Consider the following 24,423-nt stretch of genomic DNA (forward strand, 5'->3'; position numbering starts at 1 on the left):
AATAACAGTACACACATACAATGTACAATATAATGTACGGATATTATCAAGAAAAGGCCTGATAGGAGGTTTTGTGTACATAAACCTGGGTATATATATTATTTTTTATAGCGATATCTCCGGCTGAATGTTGTAGCAAAGTCAAGTTGCAGGAACCCCTGAGGATGATGTGGTGTGATGTGTCGGAGACCTGAAGACAAGATCAGTGGTCATGGAGGTATCCTCCAACTGTTGTCAAACCAGCCTGGAACAGGACTTCTCACTGGCCAACAAACCAGGGGCAGGAAGTGCATACACAATTTACTGTATTTACATACATTTACAAATTTAGACAGTAGAGGGCAGTATATCTCAACATATGCAACAGGTTAAATGCTACTTGACCTCACTGTACACTTCTAGGAGATGCTATGAGCCTATTTCAGTAAGCAGGAGGATGCCAGAAAATTTGAGCCCCCCCGTCGGTTCAGAGTCCCCTCATCAAATCAGAGTCCTTCCTATATGTCAAAGAACCCCCTTTACATCAGAGTCCCTCGTCACCAAATGTTCTCATCGCACCAAAGACCCCTAATAACAGAGCCACCCAGTGACTGAGTCTCTTTTTCACAACAGACCTGTTAGCTACAGCAGCACCACAGAGGGCAGGAGATCTGGAGGAGTCAAGACTTTTGTCCTTTACTGAATGCTTGAGGTAGTCCTGCATGCCTTCTGCCCTGAATCAGTGTCTAGTGTAGCTGTGGTGTGGGGGTGTGAAAGGCTGGTCCACAACACCATAGTAATGATGCTGCCTTTACTGCCCTAGAACGTCATTGGCTGTTATAGTGCTGGGGCCAGCCCACCCACACCAAGGAAACTTATGACTCTGATCCAGGACAAACTGGGTCTAATTCTCACGACACCCCAGGGGAACCCAAACAGCACTGCAAATAAAAACAAAGAAAAGGGCTCACCAGCCCAGCGCATTATCCTCAGCGGGCTTTTAATAACATAAGTTTAAAATCACCTACTTACAAACATGCGTAATAATCCAGCATATCAATTCCATAGAGCAGCATCTTTTTAAGGAAGAGGCACGGCCTCGAAACGCGTCAGCCCTCCGTCTTCACGAGACATTGGACTTTTAAAAAGATGCTGCGCTATGGAATTGATATGCTGGATTATTAGGCATGTTTGTGAGTAGCTGATTTTAAACTTATGTTATTAAAAGCCCGCTGAGGATAATGCGCTAGGCTGGTGCGCCCTTTTCTTTGTTTTTTTTTTGCAGTGTTTTATTGACCACCCCGGTCGTAGAGGGCAGCAAAGCTTAGCCATAGTGGATGCCAAGTGTGAGTTCCGGGATAGAGGCAGCCTGAGGACCTAGTTCTGAGAGCAGGAGCAGGGTGCTCAGCATCACTATTTTCATTTCTGAACCCAAACAGCACCCTGGTTGAAATACTGGTGTCGACTACTAATCTCCCCATTTCCCCTTGTAATGGAAATGAACAAAGTTAAAGGTGTTTTGAAGTCCAGCCTCTGTGACCATGGCTCCCTCCATTGATGCATTGCAGAAATTAGTGTAGACATGAAGGAGCATGAAGTGTGTTGTTCACAGGATTACCAGTTGAAAATAAAGAAAACAAATGCAGCCACCACATCTAAAGGCCAGTAAGCTGCAAAAAATTATATTTTTATTTCGGGATTTGGACAACATGTCTTTTCTTTTCCTGCTCACTTCTTGTTATGGTGAGAGCCATAACATTTTGGATTTCCTGCTACTTTATGTTTCTGTGACAGTAGTCATTATAACAAATTAGGAGGCTAAAAGACAGCTATGAGCAGAATTTAGGCTATGCAGAATACACTTTGTTTCACAAATGTCTGTTTTTGAAGAAATTTGAAAATATTAACATGTCTATTCATAAATGTTATTCACTTTTCTTTTACATAAGCTTTCCCACCATCTGTAATTATTTTTCTTATTACCTCAAAGTAACATATCCAGATTTTTCAATGCAGATGAGTATTAAATTTGTCTTTTCAGGTTTAGTTGTGCCATGGCGCTGGCTGGCGATAGTGGGTGAATTACCTGTAATTACCATGATCCTCCTCCTGTGCTTCATGCCAGACTCCCCACGATTCCTAATTTCAAAAGGGAAAACGGAAAGAGCCCTTAAGGCTCTAGAGTGGCTCCGAGGGTCAAATACAGCATACAGAGATGAGTTCAAGAGAATTGAGGAAAGCATCCTGAACAAGGTATTGCTGGCCAAAAGGCAACACGCTGATACTTGAGGAAACCAAAACAAAATCATCCTGACACTTGATGGCCCCACAACAGTGATACCCTGACAACTGGGATCCAATAATAGTGATATACTGACATTTAGGAGGCCCAATCCAATCACACACTAACATGATGCATCCAAGCACAATGTCACACTGACACTTGGGAGATCCAAAACGATGTCATGCTGACATATGCAAGTCTAGAACTATGACACATTGACATTTAGGAGTTCCAAAACCATGCCATACTGACATTTATAAGTCTAGAACAATGGCACACTGACATATTGTTAGACATAACCTTTTGGAGCTAAACAAAGTACAGGTACACAGTAACGTGCAGCTAGAAAAGCGGGAATGCTTTGTGTGCAAGAAACCAGGACACCTAAAAGCAGATTGTAGAATCTGGAAAGCTATAATGCAAAAACAAAGTGCATTGCAACAAGCTAAGAATGTCATAGAAACAAAGGAGTATGCATTCGGATCCAAAAATTGTGTCACCTCTGTGCAAGCATGGTGTGTGGACTCAGGTGCTACAAGTCACATGACAAATGACCGAAGTTTCTTCACTCAGCTTGATGAAAGCAAAACAGAAGGGATAACTACAGCTAATGGACAATTTATGAAATCAGTGGGAATAGGAGATGGCTTTCTATACTGTCCTATCTCTCCAGATATCACTAAAAAGATCCATATGAGGAATGTTCTGTATGTGCCAGATCTTGAAAGCAACCTTTTGTCAGTAAAGAAACTCACTAACCAAGGCAATGTAGTCACATTTCAGGGTGACAGTTGTATCATAACAAAAGGGGATTGCTTGCTTGCAAAGCCTAAAATCATAGATGAACTGTATCAGCTGAACTGCAGTGAAATGGTTAAAATAGCCAAAGAGGATAAACATTCAAACTGCATCCACACTTGGCACAGACGATTGGGGCACAGAAATTCTGATACAATAAAGAAAATAGTTGAGAATAACTATGCAAGTGGTATTAAGATTAATCCATGTGATCACATAATGATTTGTACAAGCTGTATTAAAGGAAAAATGGCAAGGACACCTTTTCCCAAGCAGACCAACAGCAAATCCCAAAAACCTCTGGACTTAATACATTCAGATCTTTGTGGTCCAATGAAAACTATGACTCCAGGAAAGAAAAAGTACTTCCTGACCTTCATTGATGATTACTCCAGATATACCACAGTATTTCTACTTCACAATAAGGATGAAGTGCCAGAGAAATTAGAAGAGTATCTCGCTCAAGTAAATAATATTTTTGGCGGAATGCCCAGAGTGCTACGAACAGATAATGGCTCAGAATATACAAGTGGTAAAACACAAGCCATTCTCAGGAAGCATGGAATTATGTTCCAGACAACAGTTCCATATAACCCAGAGCAAAATGGAGTTGCAGAGAGAATGAACCGCACACTGTGTGAAAGTGGGAGGAGCATGCTATTTGATGCTGATATGCCAACTACATACTGGGCCCATAACCTGTTAGACATAACCTTTTGGAGCTAAACAAAGTACAGGTAGACAGTCTGTTGTTTCACTGAACACTGCTTTTGTTCGGAGCAGGAACTCGTTTATTCCTTTTGAGGCATAGACAAAAACATGAACTCACAAATGTAACACTGCCATCTAGTGGTCATACAATGTAATAGGCACACAGTAATGACATACAGTGGTTGTTGCTGATTAAATACAAACCTTGTATGCTAACACATATCGAGGTCCAGAATAATACTACAATGATACAAGGGATCCAGAACAATGACACAGTAGGGAAAGGGTGTCCCAGGACTATGACAAACTGATTCTTGGGGACCAACATGACTAATATACATTGACATACTGACAAATCAGTGTCCCCAGGATAATGACAGTCTGACACTTGGTATTCCAAAGCAATGACACACTAACAATTTGGGATCAAAGAACTCTGACAGTGACACATGGGGGTTCCCTGAAAAATGACACAGTGACACTTTGAGGGGCCCCAGGACAATGACGCACTAACACTTGGGATCTTCAGAACAGTGCCACTTAGGGTCCAAAACAGTGCTACTCTGATACTTGGGGTTGCTAGAAAAAGGACACCCTGACATTTAGGGTCTCTCAGAAAAATGAAGCACTGACATTTAGGGGCTCTCAGAATAATGGCACATTGACATTTGATGGTGAAAAAAGAATAACACACTGCCACCTAGGGATCAAGAACAATGACAAAACATATATAGGGGAGTTCCAGAAAATGACAAACTGATTTTTGGGGAGAGAAACAATTGCACTGTCACTGACGGGGGGGGGGGGGGGGGGGTTGGGGTTTCAAGAACACTGACATACTGACAAATAGGTGTCCCCAGAATATTAAAACACTGACATTTGGGCACCCTAGAATAGTGACACACTGATATTTGATGAGATGTGAAGTATGCCATTAATTTGTAAAAAGGTTAATCAGCATTAATGCTGTCACATCTTGTTTCAGAACAGTTCAATAACCTGCAGGGAGCTGTCCGAACGGCACTACTACAAACCCATCCTCATTGCTGTCCTGATGAGGTTCTTACAACAGATGTCTGGAATCAACCCAATATTGACATACCTGGAGCCCATCTTCAACAAGACCAAAGTCATTCTGGTAGGGCTGTGGTATATTCAGAGAATGTATTGTATTATGCATTGGAATCTGAGCCTGGATTTGGGCTTTAAGTAATTTTGTACTGAGGAATAAAGTGGCCACAATTGCTGGCCTATTTCTGACAATGCTAATTAGCTCTAACGTTTTGCGACACCACCCCAGAACAATTATGCAGACCAGAAAAGAAAAGAGTAAAGACAAGACTCCTCATCAGGAGTGAGCTCAGAGCTACCGCATTAGGAGAGAGAAGATGCATGTAAGAAGGTTTAAATCTCACTCCTGTGATGGTGGAGAACAGTAACAGGTGGGAGTGTCATAGGAACGTCCTAGCAAAAAGACAAGGGAGATGCAATCTCTGGGAGCTTTCCAATCAGGCTTTATAAGGTACATACAGTGGGTACGGAAAGTATTCAGACCCCCTTAAATTTTTCACTCTTTGTTATATTGCAGCCATTTGCTAAAATCATTTAGGTTCATTCTTCTTCCTCATGAATGTACACATAGCACCCCATACTGACAGAAAAACACAGAATTGTTGACATTGTTGCAGATTTATTAAAAAAGAAAAACTGAAATATCACATGGTCCTAAGTATTCAGACCCTTTGCTGTGACACTCATATATTTAACTCAGGTGCTTTCCATTTCTTCTGATCATCCTTGAGATGGTTCTACACCTTCATTTGAGTCCAGCTGTGTTTGATTATACTGATTGGACTTGATTAGGAAAGCCACACACCTGTCTATATAAGACCTTCCAGATCACAATGCATGTCAGAGCAAATGAGAATCATGAGGTCAAAGGAACTGCCTGAAGAGCTCAGAGACAGAATTGTGGCAAGGCACAGATCTGGCCAAGGTTACAAAAAATATTTCTGCTGCACTTAAGGTTCCTAAGAGCACAGTGGCCTCCATAATCCTCAAATGGAAGACGTTTGGGACGACCAGAACCCTCCCTAGAGCTGGCCGTCCGGCCAAACTGAGCTATCGGGGGAGAAGAGCCTTGGTGAGAGAGGTAAAGAAGAACCCAAAGATCACTGTGGCTGAGCTCCAGAGATGCAGTAAGGAGATGGGAGAAAGTTGTAGAAAGTCAACCATCACTGCAGCCCTCCACCAGTCGGGGCTTTATGGCAGAGTGGCCAGACGGAAGCCTCTCCTCAGTGTAAAACACATGAAAGCCCGCATGGAGTTTGCTAAAAAACACCTGAAGGACTCCAAGATGGTGAGAAATAAGATTCTCTGGTCTGATGAGACCAAAATAGAACTTTTTGGCCTTAATTCTAAGCGGTATGTGTGGAGAAAACCAGGCACTGCTCATCACCTGTCCAATACAGTCCCAACAGTGAAGCATGGTGGTGGCAGCATCATGCTGTGGGGGTGTTTTTCAGCTGCAGGGACAGGACGACTGGTTGCAATCGAGGGAAAGATGAATGCGGCCAAGTACACGGATATCCTGGACAAAAACCTTCTCCAGAGTGCTCTGGACCTCAGACTGGGCCGAAGGTTTACCTTCCAACAAGACAATGACCCTAAGCACACAGCTAAAATAACGAAGGAGTGGCTTCACAACAGCTCCGTGACTGTTCTTGAATGGCCCAGCCCGAGCCCTGACTTAAACCCAATTGAGCATCTCTGGAGAGACCTAAAAATGGCTGTCCACCAACGTTTACCATCCAACCTGACAGAACTGGAGAGGATCTGCAAGGAGGAATGGCAGAGGATCCCCAAATCCAGGTGTGAAAGACTTGTTGCATCTTTCCCAAAAAGACTCCTGGCTGTATTAGATCAAAAGGGGGCTTCTACTAAATACTGAGCAAAGGGTCTGAATACTTAGGACCATGTGATATTTCAGTTTTTCTTTTTTAATAAATCTGCAACAATGTCAACAATTCTGTGTTTTTCTGTCAGTATGGGGTGCTATGTGTACATTCATGAGGAAGAAGAATAAACTTAAATGATTTTAGCAAATGGCTGCAATATAACAAAGAGTGAAAAATTTAAGGGGGTCTGAATACTTTCCGTACCCACTGTAAATGGCCTACACCTATAGCAAAAGCATTATTCAAGTTTGGTCAAAGCTGCGCAAAGCTTTATTTCTATCTACAGACGCCCCCTATATGCGTAGGCAGTTTTTTAGTAAAGGTGAACCAATCCTTTAAGTTTTTATTTCAGGCTCAGACTTGCTAATGTACAACTTGCGGATGAAGATGTTGATACACAGGAGATAAAATTAACTTTTCTCCACATTTACTTGGCAATCAGAGGGTTGGAACAGACTGGGAACCTTTAACTTGCCCTATGTTGACCCAAAGTTACCTGGTTATTATCCCCAGCCCCTAAACATTGTGTATTACCAGTGAATAAGTGATAACACTTAATTAAATACACATGTTCGCTAGCACACCATGTATCTTCAATTGTAGTCCAAAACTTTTATTGCGGGGGAAGATCATATCGCAACAGAATAAGTGCAACTTTATGGAACCTTGCAGGACCCCTTTGTTGGGCATGTGATCACATGCCTGACGAAAGGGTCCTGCGTGGGTTAGGGTCCATGGTGTGCTGGTAAACGTGTATTTATCTGTGATGTATCCAGTGTCCAGCTGCTAATCGCTACAGCACCCGCTGCAGATGGGCCTGTAATTCAGGAACGTGTGCGATGGGAATACAGACAAGATTAGTGATAACACTATCACCTACTGTTTGACAGCACAATTATAAACCATATCTACAAAGATAATACTGTGAGTTCCGTAGTTCCATAGTTACAAAGTTGAAATAAAGAATCTTGACTATGGCGTTCAACCATTCAGAGCCTCTAGCAATTCGAGGCCAAAGGAAAGCAAAACTAAACATTGGGCAATTTTATCTCATCAGGTGGGAAGGAGGGGGCAATTGCTGATTCTAAAGCCCGTACACACGTACCGACCGTTCGGCCGTCTTTTGTCCGGTGCTGTTTTGTTGGTTGAAAAGTGCTCAAGACTGCACATGAATTTTGTCGGCCAACAACAACCAACTTCAGAAGTTATGTCATGTGATGGTCTACTTTTCGTGTGTTTTTTCTTCACTGAGCATGCCCAGTCTTGATCATCACATTTTTGTCGGCCGAAATCTGTACTGACTGACGAACAATCGGCCATTCTTTGTTGGCCAACAAAAATTTTATAGCCTGCACACCAGATTTTGTTCGGCCGAAAAGTCGCAGTCGGTTGTCGGAAGCATCATACTAACAACTATTTACGGCCAACAATCGGTGCGTGTGTATGGGCCTTTAGGCCTCATGCACATTGGTTATAGCTGCTGTTTTTGGCTTCAGACATGTTTTTCTGCAGCCAATAAACTCACCAGCATGTTATCCTATGTGTCCATGCACACATAGGGTCCTTTCACACGAACGATCCGATCAGATATGCCTGTCAGTTTTTTAGGCTGATCTGATTGGATCCCCCATACATCCCTATGGGGCAGCGGATGTCAGCGGAAACATGTCCGCTGACACCCGCTGCCATCCCCATCCGATCCTGTCCGTGAAATCTGGATGAATGGAAACCCTATTTTCCATCCATCCAGGGGATCGAATGGGATTGGATGAGAGCGGAAAGGCGGTCCGGTCTCATCCGATTCCCCCATAGAGATGCATGGGCCTCTGACACCTCCCTCTCCGCACACAGAGCGGAGAGGAAGCTGTCACCTGACTGCTCAGCGGGGATCAGTGTATAGATCCCCCGCTGAGCAGCACGGAGTCCGCCGATGGAGCGGACCGTGTGAAAGGACCAATAGGTCCTTTCACACAGTCATAACGGTTAGTTATCAGCAGTTAGTTATCAGCAGTTTTTGGCAGGGGCATTTTCTGGCTGGAAATACCCCCAGAACTAGTGGGTTTTGAGAGGAGTTTTTCAGCTGTAAAAACACTCTAACTAATAAAAGCTTAAAAATGCTGAAAAATGCCAAAAAACTCCTGCAGCTTTTCTGCATTTATCAGTGTTTTTGAGCCATAAACTTTTGTGGGAGTATAGTTTTGCTAAAAAAAAAGCTAAATATTACTACAGCTGAAAAGCGCTAAAAAATGCTAAAAACGGTACTGCAAAAATGCTGAAAAACGAATTATTCAGCTACAGCTTTCTAATGCAGTTTTGATAACGTCCAGTGAGCATGGGGCCAGGTTTCATTCCCTGGATTAAAATCAGTACTATACAAAAAAGGATATTCCTGTAAGACAGTAATTCAGTGTTATCAAAGATTTTACAAAGATAAAATTTTTTGACTTCTTTATCCATTCCAAAATCATTATTTAGTCATGACTTTATTCAAGCCAGGTTTCTGTTATTCCCACTATATCAAATTTTTGTCATCGGAAATTTCAATGTATTTATTTATTTATTAACTTTTATTTTTTTAAATTAGGGCAAAAATAGAACAAAACTTCTAATAAGTTCCTTTTTTTCCTTTCTACCCTTCCCTTATATAGTCCCAGTAGTAGTTGTTCATTAATTTTACACTTATTGTTAATAAAGGGGTATTTCAAAATCTAATTTTTACACTGAAAACCATTTTCAAGATGTTGTATAGTTTCCGGTTCAGATATTCTGTGATCTTTATATTACACAGATATCTTGTCATGTAGTATTTGGGGTGACTTGACTGATACGTTTCTCTTTTCCTCCTCTTTAGCCAGGAAAGTATGATGCTGCGCTTGTTGGACTGGTAAGACTGGTGGCAGTCCTGGTTTCTGCCACAGTTATGGATAAAGCTGGAAGGAAAATTCTGCTCTTCATCTCTGGTAAATACTAGGTGTATGGAATTAGGAAACAATCCTGAAAGGGGGGTTTTATTTAATTGTGCAATTCACTTTTCACTGCAGGTTACCTCAGTCAATATTACTAAAACCAAGGCCTCATTCCCAATTGGGTCTGATCGGAACCTCCATTCTCCTCTATGGATCAAACTGTATTGAAGAACATCTTTAAGAAAAATAGTCTAAAAGTGCAAATCCACACAGGAAGAGTGTTTGGAAGGATTCGTCACCAAAGGAAAGGTTCACACTGACCCTTATCCCAAGAAATGGACTACTCGGCCAAAAGTAGTCATTTGAGATTAGAAATATCTCACTCCAACTTTCCACTCATATGAGGTAAAAGATCTCTAGGAAGCTGACACGATCCACCAATAGACTCTAACAGCATATACAGTACATGTAGGTATAAGCAGAGAAAAGCCTCATTGCACTGTATTACTTACAAAAATGTTATTGAACAGAGCCAAATTGCTTACAAACAGAAGCATTAAAATCGCATGTCAATTCTCATGGTATTGGTAAAAAAAAAAAAAATTATATATATATATATATATATATATATATATATATATATATATATATATTTAAGATTAGCTCAAGTTTGTCATGAAATATGAGCTAGTTTTATTTTATTTTTTATTTATCATTTACCAAATGGACTTAGTGATGGGAGATGTGCTATTTCCTTTGACAATATTTAGTTGTCCTCCGGATGTTGTTGGCATTCTCTTTGCCCGGAACGCTCCTGCATCATTTCTGGTTAAGCGATGTACCATGTCCGCTTTCTGGAATGCAGTCACGTCACGGTATAGTTTTGTTGGTCTCCTTCCGGGTTTCTAATGGCGCTATTAGTTATTTCTACTTCTGGCCCCTGCTATATAAATTTAGTGATACGCTTATGCGTGACCACGCCCCTGATGATGTCTGTGTATGACAAAATGTGTCGGGAGGAGTCTGGTCACGTGACGTCGCTTGTGTTTCATCGGTTGGAAACATTACTAATACCATGAGGATTGACATGAGATTTTAATGCTTCTGTTTGTAGGTACTTTGGCTCTGTTCAATAAACTTTTTGTGAGTAATACTGCCCAATTAAGTTTTTCCCTGCTTATCCCTACATGTATATGCTTTGAGAGTCTATTGGTGGATCCTGTCAGCTTGCTAGAGATCTTTCACCTCATATGAGTGGAGAGTTGGAGTGAGATATTTCTAAGCTCAATTGAATACTTTTGACCGAGTAGTCCATCTCTTGGGGTATGGGTAGGTATGAACCTTTCCTTTGGTGAGGGATTCTTCCAAACACTCCTACTGTGTGATGGAAAGTTAAATGAAGGTATATGGTGCTGCCTAAGAGTCGGTTCACACTGGGGCGACAAGACTCTGTACTACTTCTGGGGCGACTTGTGCATTCCCATGCACCACGACTTCGGAGCGACTTGCATGGACTTCACATAATGGAAGTCTATGCAAGTCACTCCGAGGTTGCCCCGAAGTAGTACAGGACCCTTTTTCTAAGTTGGAGCAACTTGTGTCGCTCCTATTAGAACGGGTCCTGTAGCAGTCAATGAACTGCGAGGGAGCGCGACTTGTCAGATTGACAAGCCGCCTGACAAGTCGCGCTAGTGTGGACCGGGTCTAAGTGTCAATAGCATAAACGTATACAAAATGTCTAGTGACAGTAACACATCACTAAAAAGGATTAAAAATCAACAAAAAACAATAAATATTGGAGTGACAAAAGTGCCAAAGTACAATAGTGGAGTATAAATGTGTCACTTATACATAAATAATATCATAAACCAAAAGTGTGACTCAATGTGCAAGGATGAGTGACATAAAGTGAATTATTCACTGTTAATTGATAAATATTGCAATCGTAATTAATCCATCCAATATACAATTCACAATTAATATAAATAAAGTGACTAGGGCAAAGTGACTTGATGCATGTCACAAATAAATATAATAAAGGGACTAGTGCAGAGTGGCTTAGTGCACATCAGGCCATAGTCCATATAAGTGAAAAAATTTAAAAATTAAAAATTTATTAAATTCAGAAAATGTAAAAAATCTTAAAGTGATCCAAAGGTGACTGAAACTCTGGTGCTCTGCTATCTGTAAAGAACGCACTTACCAGATATATGTACCCCCACAGGGGTAACAAGCGTAGTTATGCTCAAGAGGATATTCCCATCCAATCAAGTACATCAATAGATGGTATACATATATACAGTAAAACCTTGGATTGCGAGCATAATTCGTTCCGGAAACATGCTTGTAATCCAAAGCACTCGTATATCAAAGCAAATTTTCCCATAAGAAATAATGGAAACTCAGATGATTCGTTCCACAACCATTTATTCATAAGTCTTTCAGTTTATAGTCTATATACAAAGATTATAGCAATGTGATAGGTTGTGTCATTATAAAATGTCCATCCACAAATGGCAGCCTCCACAAGGGGATTAGAAGCAAAATCCAGCAGGAGCCACAGAGTATAAAAGAGAAGAGAGTGTAGCAGTATGGGGACATTTAATGAAGGTACAACATTTAGCAACTCACATGGTTGATGATTAAAGAGGCACACCTAAGTATGCAGGCATCCGGGGTAAAGCTGTCCACATAGACCATCTCCTGAACCACTGGCTCTCACAGATGTCAGTCTGCAATTGTGATTGGGAAGACTACCCTGCAGTAGAGTGATCTGAAAGCGAGAATTTGAATCGCTCGTGGAGCGCAGCGTGGAAGGGTGTGATGAAGATGGCAGTGCGGAGGATGGTCTATGTGGACAGCTTTACCCCAGATGCCTGCATACTTAGGTGTGCCTGTTTTAATCATCAACCATGTGAGCTGCTAAATATTGAACCTTCATTGAATGTAACCATATTGCTACACTTAGAGGTGCCTCTCTTCTCTTTTATACCCAGTTGTGACATGACACTACTTGTATATCAAGACATCACTTGTATATCAAGTCAAAATTTATTTAAAAAATGTGCTTGTCTTGCAAAGCGCTCTCAAACCAAGTTACTCTCAAACCAACGTTTTACTGTATATAGAAATCCAGATATATGTGCCCACAGGGGTAGTAGGCGAAATAAGGCTCACAGGGATGTATCTCACTCAATCAAGGGCATCAGTAGATGGTATACAGTGGGTACAGAAAGTATTCAGACCCCCTTAAATTTTTCACTCTTTGTTATATTGCAGCCATTTGCTAAAATCAATTAAGTTCATTCTTCTTCCTCATGAATGTACACATAGCACCCCATACTGACAGAAAAACACAGAATTGTTGACATTGTTGCAGATTTATTAAAAAAGAAAAACTGAAATATCACATGGTCCTAAGTATTCAGACCCTTTGCTCAGTATTTAGTAGAAGCCCCCTTTTGATCTAATACAGCCAGGAGTCTTTTTGGGAAAGATGCAACAAGTCTTTCACACCTGGATTTGGGGATCCTCTGCCATTCCTCCTTGCAGATCCTCTCCAGTTCTGTCAGGTTGGATGGTAAACGTTGATGGACAGCCATTTTTAGGTCTCTCCAGAGATGCTCAATTGGGTTTAAGTCAGGGCTCTGGCTGGGCCATTCAAGAACAGTCACGGAATTGTTGTGAAGCCACTCCTTCGTTATTTTAGCTGTGTGCTTAGGGTCATTGTCTTGTTGGAAGGTAAACCTTCGGCCCAGTCTGAGGTCCAGAGCACTCTGGAGAAGGTTTTTGTCCAGGATATCCCTGTACTTGGTCGCATTCATCTTTCCCTCGATTGCAATCAGTCGTCCTGTCCCTGCAGCTGAAAAACACCCCCACAGCATGATGCTGCCACCACCATGCTTCACTGTTGGGACTGTATTGGACAGGTGATGAGCAGTGCCTGGTTTTCTCCACACATACTGCTTAGAATTAAGGCCAAAAAGTTCTATTTTGGTCTCATCAGACCAGAGAATCTTATTTCTCACCATCTTGGAGTCCTTCAGGTGTTTTTTTAGGAAACTCCATGCGGGCTTTCATGTGTCTTACACTGAGGAGAGGCTTCCGTCGGGCCACTCTGCCATAAAGCCCCGACTGGTGGAGGGCTGCAGTGATGGTTGACTTTCTACAACTTTCTCCCATCTCCTGACTGCATCTCTGGAGCTCAGCCACAGTGATCTTTGGGTTCTTCTTTACCTCTTTCACCAAGGCTCTTCTCCCCCGATAGCTCAGTTTGGCCGGACGGCCAGCTCTAGGAAGGGTTCTGGTCGTCCCAAACATCTTCCATTTGAGGATTATGGAGGCCACTGTGCTCTTAGGAACCTTAAGTGCAGCAGAAATCTTTTTGTAACCTTGGCCAGATCTGTGCCTTGCCACAATTCTGTCTCTGAGCTCTTCAGGCAGTTCCTTTGACCTCATGATTCTCATTTGCTCTGACATGCATTGTGATCTGGAAGGTCTTATATAGACAGGTGTGTGGCTTTCCTAATCCAGTCCAATCAGTATAATCAAACACAGCTGGACTCAAATGAAGGTGTAGAACCATCTCAAGGATGATCAGAAGAAATGGAAAGCACCTGAGTTAAATATATGAGTGTCACAGCAAAGGGTCTGAATACTTAGGACCATGTGATATTTCAGTTTTTCTTTTTTAATAAATCTGCAACAATGTCAACAATTCTGTGTTTTTCTGTCAGTATGGGGTGCTATGTGTACATTCATGAGGAAGAAGAATGAACTTAAATGATTTTAGCAAATGGCTGCAATATAACAAAGAGTGAAAAATTTAAGGGGGTCTGAATACTTTCCGTACCCACTGTATGTATATAGAGATCTGGGACGTGTAAAGAAAGGAAAGAGCTCATATAGTAAAGTTTTGTTAAATTCCAACCTTTTATTCAATCAAAAAGAAAGGGACTCACAAACAGAAGGTAAAAAACGAGCAGTAACAGAAGCCGCTTGGTTCCAATATCGCGGCACACTTCTGGAACGCAGTGCGTTCCAAATTCCGGAAATGCATTCCAACCCAGCGGGAATGACGCGATGACGCTCTGCGCATTTCGTCGATATGACATCATCAAGAGCAGCGTCAGCCACGCCATCTCCGCTTATATTTATACCAGGTGGTTACTAGGCAACCGGACGCAACTGGAGTTAGATGTTTTACTGCGGCCAATAGAAAAAAACAGCTCAAACGTGATGCGATTGTTGCCGGGCAAAACAAAAGGTTATACACACGTAAACAATGGGTTGTAAAAAGGTGTGTAATCCCGCAACAATATCCAATGCTAACTTCAGAGCCGAAATAGAGCACACGTAGGCTGTTACTTGATGTCAAGTTACACCTGGCGTGTTATATTAATATATTCCAGGTGTTTATTACAATTAAACTTTTAGTCCTCCATTTCTCTTTGGAGGAGGTACCAATATGAATTATAATTATATTACACGTGAAATTTATTACATATCAGGTTCTGCAACTCCTTAGGTTCTCCTTTGACAGTTTATTATTATTACGAACTGATATTATATAATTATTCCTCTGGTGTATTGGATGTTTCTATTATTTATGTTTCTGCTTTGGATACTGATGTATTTTTGGGGTTTCTTAGAGGTGGTTATTAGACCACAGGATTTACATATTGTATTCAATTTTAATTAATTTATTTTTTATATATTTTTTTAGTTTAAAAATGCATCTATGGTATTCACTGTTACTTACAGGTGATCTGTGTACATCCAACCACCCATAGAGGAGAGCGGGATGTGTCTGCACTGCATAAGCAGAGCAGGCACGGACCTATCACCTGCCTGCTCAGCGGGGATCAGTGGACAGATCACCTGCTGAGCAAGCGGATTGCAGGCAGAGTCCGCCCTGTGTGAAAGAACCCTAATACATATTGATAAAGGAAAAAAAGACTTGGCACACAGTAAAGATGTTCATGGATTAATAAAAATTTGGGAAGTTCAGTAAAGACCGCCCATATTTTCGATCCATGAGACATGGGCACTGTGGCTGTACAGAAGTCCATCTACTGATCGACTTCTGTACAACTGCCCTGCTGGAAAATATTCCTCTTGATCAGCACTGCAAGTTATAACCTACAGCACTGATCAGTGCATTCAGATAATGGGGAAGTCTCCCTGTTAGAATACAATGACACAGCAGGGAGGATTTTCCCACAAATGTGTAGATGGGGGAATCTGGTCAGTTTTTTTCATTCAGCCCGCTGGTTGTACAAAAAAAAAAAGCAGACTCATCTATGGTTAGCTTAAATTTATGTCAGACTACAGACTTGAGATAATCATTGTCTGTTTTGACCAATACAGTCAGTATAGGATACAAATGTGTGCCTGTATACACAGAATGACTATGTAGTGTCTTCTGGCCAGCTCTGAATATTCAGTTAGAAGAAATACATTTTCTCCTCTGCTTTTATTCATCAGTGATAATATTAAAGCACAGGCCATCAACACGTATTCTTGGCTGGAGCAAGCTTTTATGGTTAGGTCAATATAATTCCACAATGAGCAATTCTGATCTTCTGACCTCCTTCTGATGTCTCTCGTGTCTGGCACGATCATTAGCACATGATGTGACAGATTGTGACATTGATTGTCACAACTGGACAAGCCCTAGTGATAAGTGAACTGGCTCACCAAATGTGTTTGCTGCAAGTTTCCAATTTACTCCAACAGTATAATCCCTTACCAATTTTTTGGCACCCAGTTACAGATTGTGCCAGCAAGTCTGCTAATCACCACTCCTGAGTGTCTTCTATAGATAGGACAAAAAGAGTGTACTTCTCAATAACCGCTAAAAATGTTATTCACCATGTAGTTTATTGAAGCCACACTTAGTAAATATGGAGCAATGTTATCTGGAAGTGGATTGGTAATAGGTACAAACTTTATTGGTTCACCTAATGCTAAAAATCCATAGCAGATAATCTGACAATCAAATTGCAGGTTCACATTCACCAGATCACTCAGGTGAATTCAAGTGGGTGCCTGCTGTGATTATACACAGCGGAAGATGATCAGCGGGTCCCGCCAACCTTATGTCTGCTGGCACCCACTGATCGCTCTGTACACAGACAGAACGGCAATGTGTCTCTGTAAACAAGAGATAAAGGAGAGAGGCGCCTCTAAGTGTAGATTTTCCAGTTTTAATGTAATAAAAACAATATAAACTCACATTGAGGTAAATGTAGACAGGCACATCCATATTAGATCCCCAGTGGAGGTCAAGTCCCTGGTGCTAGCGGCGTCCTGCAGAGCGGTCCTGATGTCATGCAGTCTTGTTGGTCTCTGTGGAAAAGCCGGCTGTATGGTGGTGGTGGATCCGACCAAAACAAGGCTTGAGACGCTGCTGGCGTGGGATTGTGGCGTCGCCAGTCTGCGATGCGTTTCTGAGCATGCGCGCTGCGAGTGTTGCGGTAGCCGCGCTCCCTTTTCAAAACATCCTGTAAAGCAGGAATATCGATTCATGCCTTCCACTAGTCAAAGTGCCTATTCCACTGCACTAAATCACCAGTTAGGCACACAGTTAACCCTTTGATCACTGCTGATGTTAACCCCCTCCCTGCCAGTGTCATTAGTACAGTGACAGTGCATATTTTAAGCACTGATCACTGTTAAAATGTCACTGGTCCCCAAAAAAAGTGTCAAAAGTGTCAGTTAGTGTCCAATTTGTCCACTGCAATATCGGCGCCAATACCAGTAGAAAAAAAAAATTCCATAAATATACTCCATAGTTTGTAAACGCTAAAAACGTTTGCGCAAACCAATCAATATGCGCTTATTGGGATTTTTTTAACAAAAAAATGTAGCAGAATACATATTGGTCTACATTTATGAAGAAATTCGATTTTTTTAATTTTTTTTAATTGGATGTGTTTTTTATCCAAAAGTTACAAAAAAATAAATATATACAGCTGCAAGAAAAAGTATGTGAACCCTTTTGGAATGATATGGATTTCTGCACAAATTGGTCATAAAATGTGATCTGATCCTCATCTAATGCCCCATATACGTGCAGATTATCTGCAGACTTTTGTCTGCAGACTTACCAAAACCATATAATATGAGGTCAAACCTAAACACTTTCAATTTGTATGCAATCCGGCAGGCCCTTGCACTACATAGAAAAGGTAAGTCTGCAGACAAAAGTCTGCAGATAATCTGCACGTGTGTACGGGGCATAAGTCACAACAATAGACAATCACAGTCTGCTTAACCACTTACCGCATAGTAACGTACCGATACGTCGGTACACTTTGCGGGTTTATACCGGGATGATGCCTCTAGTTAGAGGCATCATCCCGGTACCGTGGTTTGGCTCTGGAGCCTCTCGATCGTTACCTTCCGTGGCTTTGCCCGGGGCTCCCGTCCCACCGGGAGCCCCGAGCACCCAGCCGGCACGTCCGCCGGCTGGATGGAGTCCCGATGAATGCCGGAAACGGCATAGATCGGGGCTCCGATGACGTAACCCGGAGGCGGCGTCCATGACGTCACTTCCGGGTTACTGTGCTGCAAAACGGCTGTATGCAAAAATGCAGTTTTTGGGCGTTTTGCATACAGGGAAGTGTAGTGGAGGGGTCTAGGGTCTTTTAGACCCTCGATCCCTCCATAAAGTGTACCTTTCACACATATTGCTGCCACAAGGGATGTTTACATTGCTTGTGACAGCAATAAAAGTGATCAGATTTTTTTTTTTTAAAAAACCTGTAATAAAGTTTAAAAAAAATAAAAAATAAATAGGAAAAAAAAAATTTCGCCGCCCCGTCACCGTTAGCTCGCGCACAAAAAAAACCGTATACGCAAGTCGAGCCGCGAATGAAATCGCTGTTCAAACCCCACATGTGAGGTATCGCCGCGATCGCCAGAGCGTGCGCAATAATTAAAAAAAAAGAGCTACACTCTACCTCTAAACTGGTAACCGTTAAATAAATTTAAAGCATCGCAGATTGAGATCTCTATTGACCGTAGCTTGTCGCCATCCCACGGGGGGGCGCAATTTTAAACCGTAACATGTTGGGTATCTATTTACTCGGCATGACATCATTTTTCACAATATACAAAAAAAATGGGCTAACTTTACTGTTTAGTATTTTTTAAATGCAGTGAAATGTGATTTTTCAATTTTTTTCCAAAAAAATGGCGTTTTAAAGACCGCTGCGCAAATACCGCTTGACAAAAAGTTTTGCAATGACCGACATTTTATTCTCCAGAGTCTTTGCTAAAAAAATATACATAATGTTTGGGGGTTCTAAGTAGTTTTCTAGGAAAAAATACTGGTTTTAACTTGTAAACAAAAAGTGTCCGAAATAGGGCTGGGGCTTAAGTGGTTAAACTAATAACACACAAAGAATGCAATGTTGCCATGTTTTTATTGAACACACCATGTAAACATTCACAGTGCAGGTGGAAAAAGTATGTGAACCCCTAGACTAATGACATCTCCAAGAGCTAATTGGAGTGAGATGTCAGCCAACTGGAGTCCAATCAATGAGATGAGATTGGAGGTGTTGGTTACAGCTGCCCTGCCCTATAAAAAACACACACCAGTTCTGGGTTTGCTTTTCACAAGAAGCATTGCCTGATGTGAATGATGCCTAGCACAAAAGAGCTCTCAGAAGACCTACGATTAAGAATTGTTGACTTGCATAAAGCTGGAAAGGGTTATAAAAGTATCTCCAAAAGCCTTGCTGTTCATCCACGGTAAGACAAATTGTCTATAAATGGAGACAGTTCAGCACTGCTGCTACTCTCCCTAGGAGTGGCCGTCCTGTAAAGATGACTGCAAGAGCACAGCGCAGACTGATCAATGAGGTGAAGAAGAATCCTAGAGTGTCAGCTAAAGACTTACAAAAGTCACTGGCAAATGCTAACATCTCTGTTAGCGAATCTACAATACGTAAAACACTAAACAAGAATGTATTTCATGGGAGGATACCACAGAGGAAGCCACTGCTGTCCAAACAAAACATTGCTGCACGTTTACAGTTTGCTCAAGAGCACCTGGATGTTCCACAGCAGTACTGGCAAAATATTCTGTGGACAGATGAAACCAAAGTTGAGTTGTTTGGAAGAAACACACAACACTATGTGTGGCGAAAAAGAGGCACAGCACACCAACATCAAAACCTCATCCCAACTGTGAAGTATGGTGGTGGGGGCATCATGGTTTGGGGCTGCTTCGCTGCGTCAGGGCCTGGACGGATTGTTATTATCGAAGGAAAAATGAATTCCCAAGTTTATCAAGACATTTTGCAGGAGAAGTTAAGGCCACCTGTCTACCAGCTGAAGCTCAACAGAAGATGGGTGTTGCAACAGGGCAATGACCCAAAGCATAGAAGTATATCAACAACAGAATGGCTTAAACAGAAGAAAATACGCCTTCTGAAGTGGCCCAGTCAGAGTCCTGACCTCAAACCCGATTGAGATGCTGTGGCATGACCTCAAGAAAGCGATTCACACTAGACATCCCAAGAATATTGCTGAACTGAAACAATTCTGTAAAGAGGAATGGTCAAGAATTACTCCTGACCGTTGTGCACGTCTGATCTGCAACTACAGGAAATATGTAAGGAATATACTAGTGTATATGCCCCGCGCCACGTGTTTATTTTATATTATAAATATGTAAATAAATATTAAAATTCCTGTGAATGACAATTGATTGTGTGCATAAAATATTTTAAAATGTGTATTCGTAGCAACTGCTATAGAAAATAAAAGTTGTTTACAGGTAAGTAGTCTGAATGGCTACCTATAGCGCTTGCTTTAAATTGATTACCATATAGATTAGAGTGAATAAATAAATTACATAAAATTAATAGTGACCAATAATCAAATGTGAAAAATAATCAAATCTGTTTTCATATAAAATGTCCACGGTGGACATTTTATATGAAAACAGATTTGATTATTTTTCACATTTGATTATTGGTCACTATTAATTTTATTTAATTTATTTATTCACTCTAATCTATATGGTAATCAATTTAAAGCAAGCGCTATAGGTAGCCATCCAGACTACTTACCTGTAAACTACAGGAAATGTTTGGTTGAAGTTATTGCTGCCAAAGGAGGTTCAACCAGTTATTAAATCCAAGGGTTCACATACTTTTTCCACCTGCACTGTGAATGTTTACATGGTGTGTTCAATAAAAACATGGCAACATTTCATTCTTTGTGTGTTATTAGTTTAAGCAGACTGTGATTGTCTATTGTTGTTACTTAGATGATGATCAAATCACATTTTATGACCAATTTGTGCAGAAATCAATATCATTCCAAAGGGTTCCCATACTTTTTCTTGCAGCTGTGTATATATATATATATATATATATATACTGTATATTAAAATGTCGTATTTTTTTGTCTATAGTGCAAAAACTAAAAACTGCAGTGGTGATCAGATACACTCTAAAGAAAGCTCCACTTGTGGGAAAAAAAAAAAGGACATAGATTTTATTTGGGTACAGCCTCCCACGACTGCGCTATTTTCAGTTAAAATAATGCAGTGCCGTATCGCAAAAAATGGCCCGGTCAGGAAGGAGGGGGTAAATCTTCCGGAGCTGAAGTGGTTATGAGGTGCCTGCCTCCTGCCAGCTTATTTTGCTTGGGATTGGCTGGGGCCCTCATCAATACTCCAAGCAGCTCCTCCTAGAATCCACCCTCTACGTCTGGAAGCTTCTACAAGGTTCCAGAGAGCAGGGGGGGAGTTACCAGAGGTGCTGCTTGCTGAGTCATCCAGCCTCCATGAGTCACTCAGCCCTGAACCAGATTCAATCCAAAGCCAAATTTTCTACACTACAACTAGGTACACTAGCACACTTAGCTAGAGGGTTCTACACATGTGAGCAAAAGCAAAAAAACTTTCACTTCTTAGAAGAAAAGAAAAAGAGATTGGCACAACTGGATTCTTTCAAACAACAGTTGTAACCATAGAAATAAACATATCAAGCCATGTAAAGGTAATACAGTTACAAATGTTTTCCACCCTTATCCCTCTCCTCTTCTAGATTGTAAGCTCTAACGAGCAGGTCCCTCTGATTCCTCCTTTATTAAATTGTACTGTAACTGTATTGTCTTCCCCCACATTGTAAAGCGCTGCGCAAACTGTTGGCGCTATATAAATCCTGTGTAATAATAATGATTTTATACACTTTAGGCTCTTTGATGATGGTGGCCTCCCTGGCAATGGGCCTCTATGTTCATTTCACAGTCGACGCAAAACACAATACCACAACCTTCAATATGACACTGATTGGGCCTGGGCCTCACGTAGAGACAAACTATCTGACTGTTATCCCCCTTGTATGCATCATGTTGTATATTTTAGGTAAGTGGAAATACAGTTTCCTTCATTATGTGCTTTGCATAGAAAATGTTCATAGTCTGTGTTTGTGACGTTAACAATTTAATAGTCACCATACTGTAGTATGAATCCATTTTCTGCTGCACAGTACTACTTCTCTTGTTCTATATGTAGAGTGAAATTCTGAGCTTCTGCTCTTATTCTGTATGTATAAACAACAGCACTTTTCATGTTTTGTATGCTGGTTTAATTTTATTTTTCATTATTATTCTGTATGTATGAAATCTGCTAGGTAATATTTATTTTATTCTGTAGGTAAGATATAGTTTTCTGTTTTGGTTCTTATTTTGAATGTGTGGATGCAGCACAGTAGCACTTCTCTTGTTCAGTATGCCAGACATAATTCTTAGTATCTGTGCTGGTTTTGCTGTTTTCCTTCCCTATAATTTCTTCTGATAAAAAACTGAGTGCCTTCTGTGTCCTCTTCAGGCTATGCCTTTGGCTGGGGTCCAATCACCTGGCTCCTGATGTCGGAGATTCTGCCACTAAAAGCTCGTGGAGTGGCATCTGGTCTATGTGTGGTGGTCAGCTGGCTCACAGGCTTTGTTCTTACTGAGGCTTTCCTTCCTGTCGTGGTAAGCAGTTGACCATTGCCTTTCTATATTGTTAAATGATAAAGGTTCTATATTTACATACAGATGGTAATTGTTGACGTTCTTCTAAACCAGTGGTCTCCAAATCATGGCCCTTTGCTTGCTTCTATCCAGCCCTTGGGACACCATTCCTCCAACTGACATCAATGATGAGGCACCATTTCTCCCACTGACACCATTAATAGGGAACTCTTCTCCCATTCAAATAATCAATGGGGCACTATTCCTCACACTGACACCATTAATGGGGCATTCTTCTCCCACTCACATCTTTGATGGGGCACTATTCCTCCTATCAAGACCAATGATGGGTCTCTCCATTCCTCCCACTGACACCATTAATGGGGCACTCTTCTCCCACTGACATCATCGATGGGCCACTATTCCTCCTACTAAGACCATTGATAGGGGTGCTATTCCTCCCACTAACACCATCAATGAGGCACTTATTTTCCCATTGATATCAACCATTGGGCACTATTCCTTCTGCTAAAACCAACAAAGCGGCACTGTTCCTCCTGTTAAGACCAATGATGGGACACCGTTTACTCCCACTTATGCTGGGACATTTTCTACTCACACTGGCTATGGTTTGCCCCCCTCCCTAGAGCCTGAAGGACAATAAACTGACCTGCCCTTTGTTTAATGAGTTTGGAGACCCCAATTTAAAAGATGGTGGATTTCCTCTCATCGGACATAAAAAAGTTGAACAAATTTCTTAATTTTTTTTCAGAGCGCCTTCCAGCTGGAGACTCCTTTTTTCTTCTTCACCTTTATCTGTGTCTGCTGCCTCATCTTCACCTACTTTGCTGTGCCGGAAACCAAAGGGCGGACACTGGAGCAGATTGAATGCTATTTCCAGTCAGGTCGACGTTCTTTCATCAGATAGTCAGGGAAGGCCTTCTAGCGCTGAGGTAGAAAGACTGCTGTGAAATTTAACCAGTAGCTTCGTGCTACCAAAACTGGATGTGTGCCAAAGAGACAGGTTCAAAAAAACAATTCTAGTTCTCCAATGAGTCTGAATGTACATTGAGGTACCTATAGGACAAAACATTGTTCCACCACTCTGGACTATATTTCAGGTGCAAAGATCCCTGCACTGGAGATTAAATTCAGATTCCAGCAACTGGGTCACTTTTGCGGTCATAGTATGTGGGACAGTCTATTGCTGCTTCAAATGCCACAAGGGTCTGGTGTGTTTGTGGTACAAAGACACTGGATTGAGCATAAGATTCTGGAAATGAAGTTCTGACATCCAAAAGTGCATTCAAAAAGCAAAGCAGACATGGATAAACAGCTATTTACTGTAAACAATGTATACATTGTAAATTAGTTACAAGACTTGTGTTTTCCTAAATGTGGAATGATATAATTCACTAACATTTATGTAATAAAAATCACTGAGGTGTCAAATACATCTTTTTTTTTAATCCTCTAAACTCTTTCCTCCTGCAGTATAAGCCACATGGCCAACACTGCCTATGGTCTCTGCCGAAGGGTGAAGAGTTGCTGCCGATAGGCCAACACTGCCTATGGTCTCTGCCGAAGGGTGAAGAGTTGCTGCCGATAGGCCAACACTGCCTATGGTCTCTGCCGAAGGGTGAAGAGTTGCTGCTGAATGGCCAACTCTGCATCTGCCTTGAGACCTCTTCTTAATAGCAGAGATCACGTCACATAAACCAACTCTGGAGTCTATCAAGCGCTGGGCGTTCTTTAGTGAAGTCAGAAGGTGACAGGTTCACTTTAACTCAAAGTAAAACGTCATGAC

General features: G+C 41.4%; 1 protein-coding gene across 1 annotated transcript in view; it reads left to right on the forward strand.

The window, feature by feature from the left end:
- The window catches only part of SLC2A6 (solute carrier family 2 member 6), a 42,372-nt gene extending 18,325 nt beyond the window's left edge, over nt 1-24,047 (forward strand). Inside the window, exons 5-10 of the mRNA XM_082262778.1 lie at nt 2,021-2,232; nt 4,758-4,910; nt 9,581-9,689; nt 21,856-22,026; nt 22,492-22,637; nt 23,389-24,047. Coding sequence (XP_082118904.1) covers nt 2,021-2,232; nt 4,758-4,910; nt 9,581-9,689; nt 21,856-22,026; nt 22,492-22,637; nt 23,389-23,544 — 947 coding nt within the window. The 3' untranslated portion in view covers nt 23,545-24,047. The remainder of the gene's footprint in view (nt 1-2,020; nt 2,233-4,757; nt 4,911-9,580; nt 9,690-21,855; nt 22,027-22,491; nt 22,638-23,388) is intronic.
- The last annotated feature ends 376 nt before the right edge of the window (nt 24,048-24,423 follow it).

The sequence above is a fragment of the Pelophylax lessonae genome (genome assembly GCF_965119305.1).
Source record: "Pelophylax lessonae genome assembly, chromosome: 7".
In the NCBI taxonomy this organism is placed as follows: Eukaryota; Metazoa; Chordata; class Amphibia; order Anura; family Ranidae; genus Pelophylax; species Pelophylax lessonae.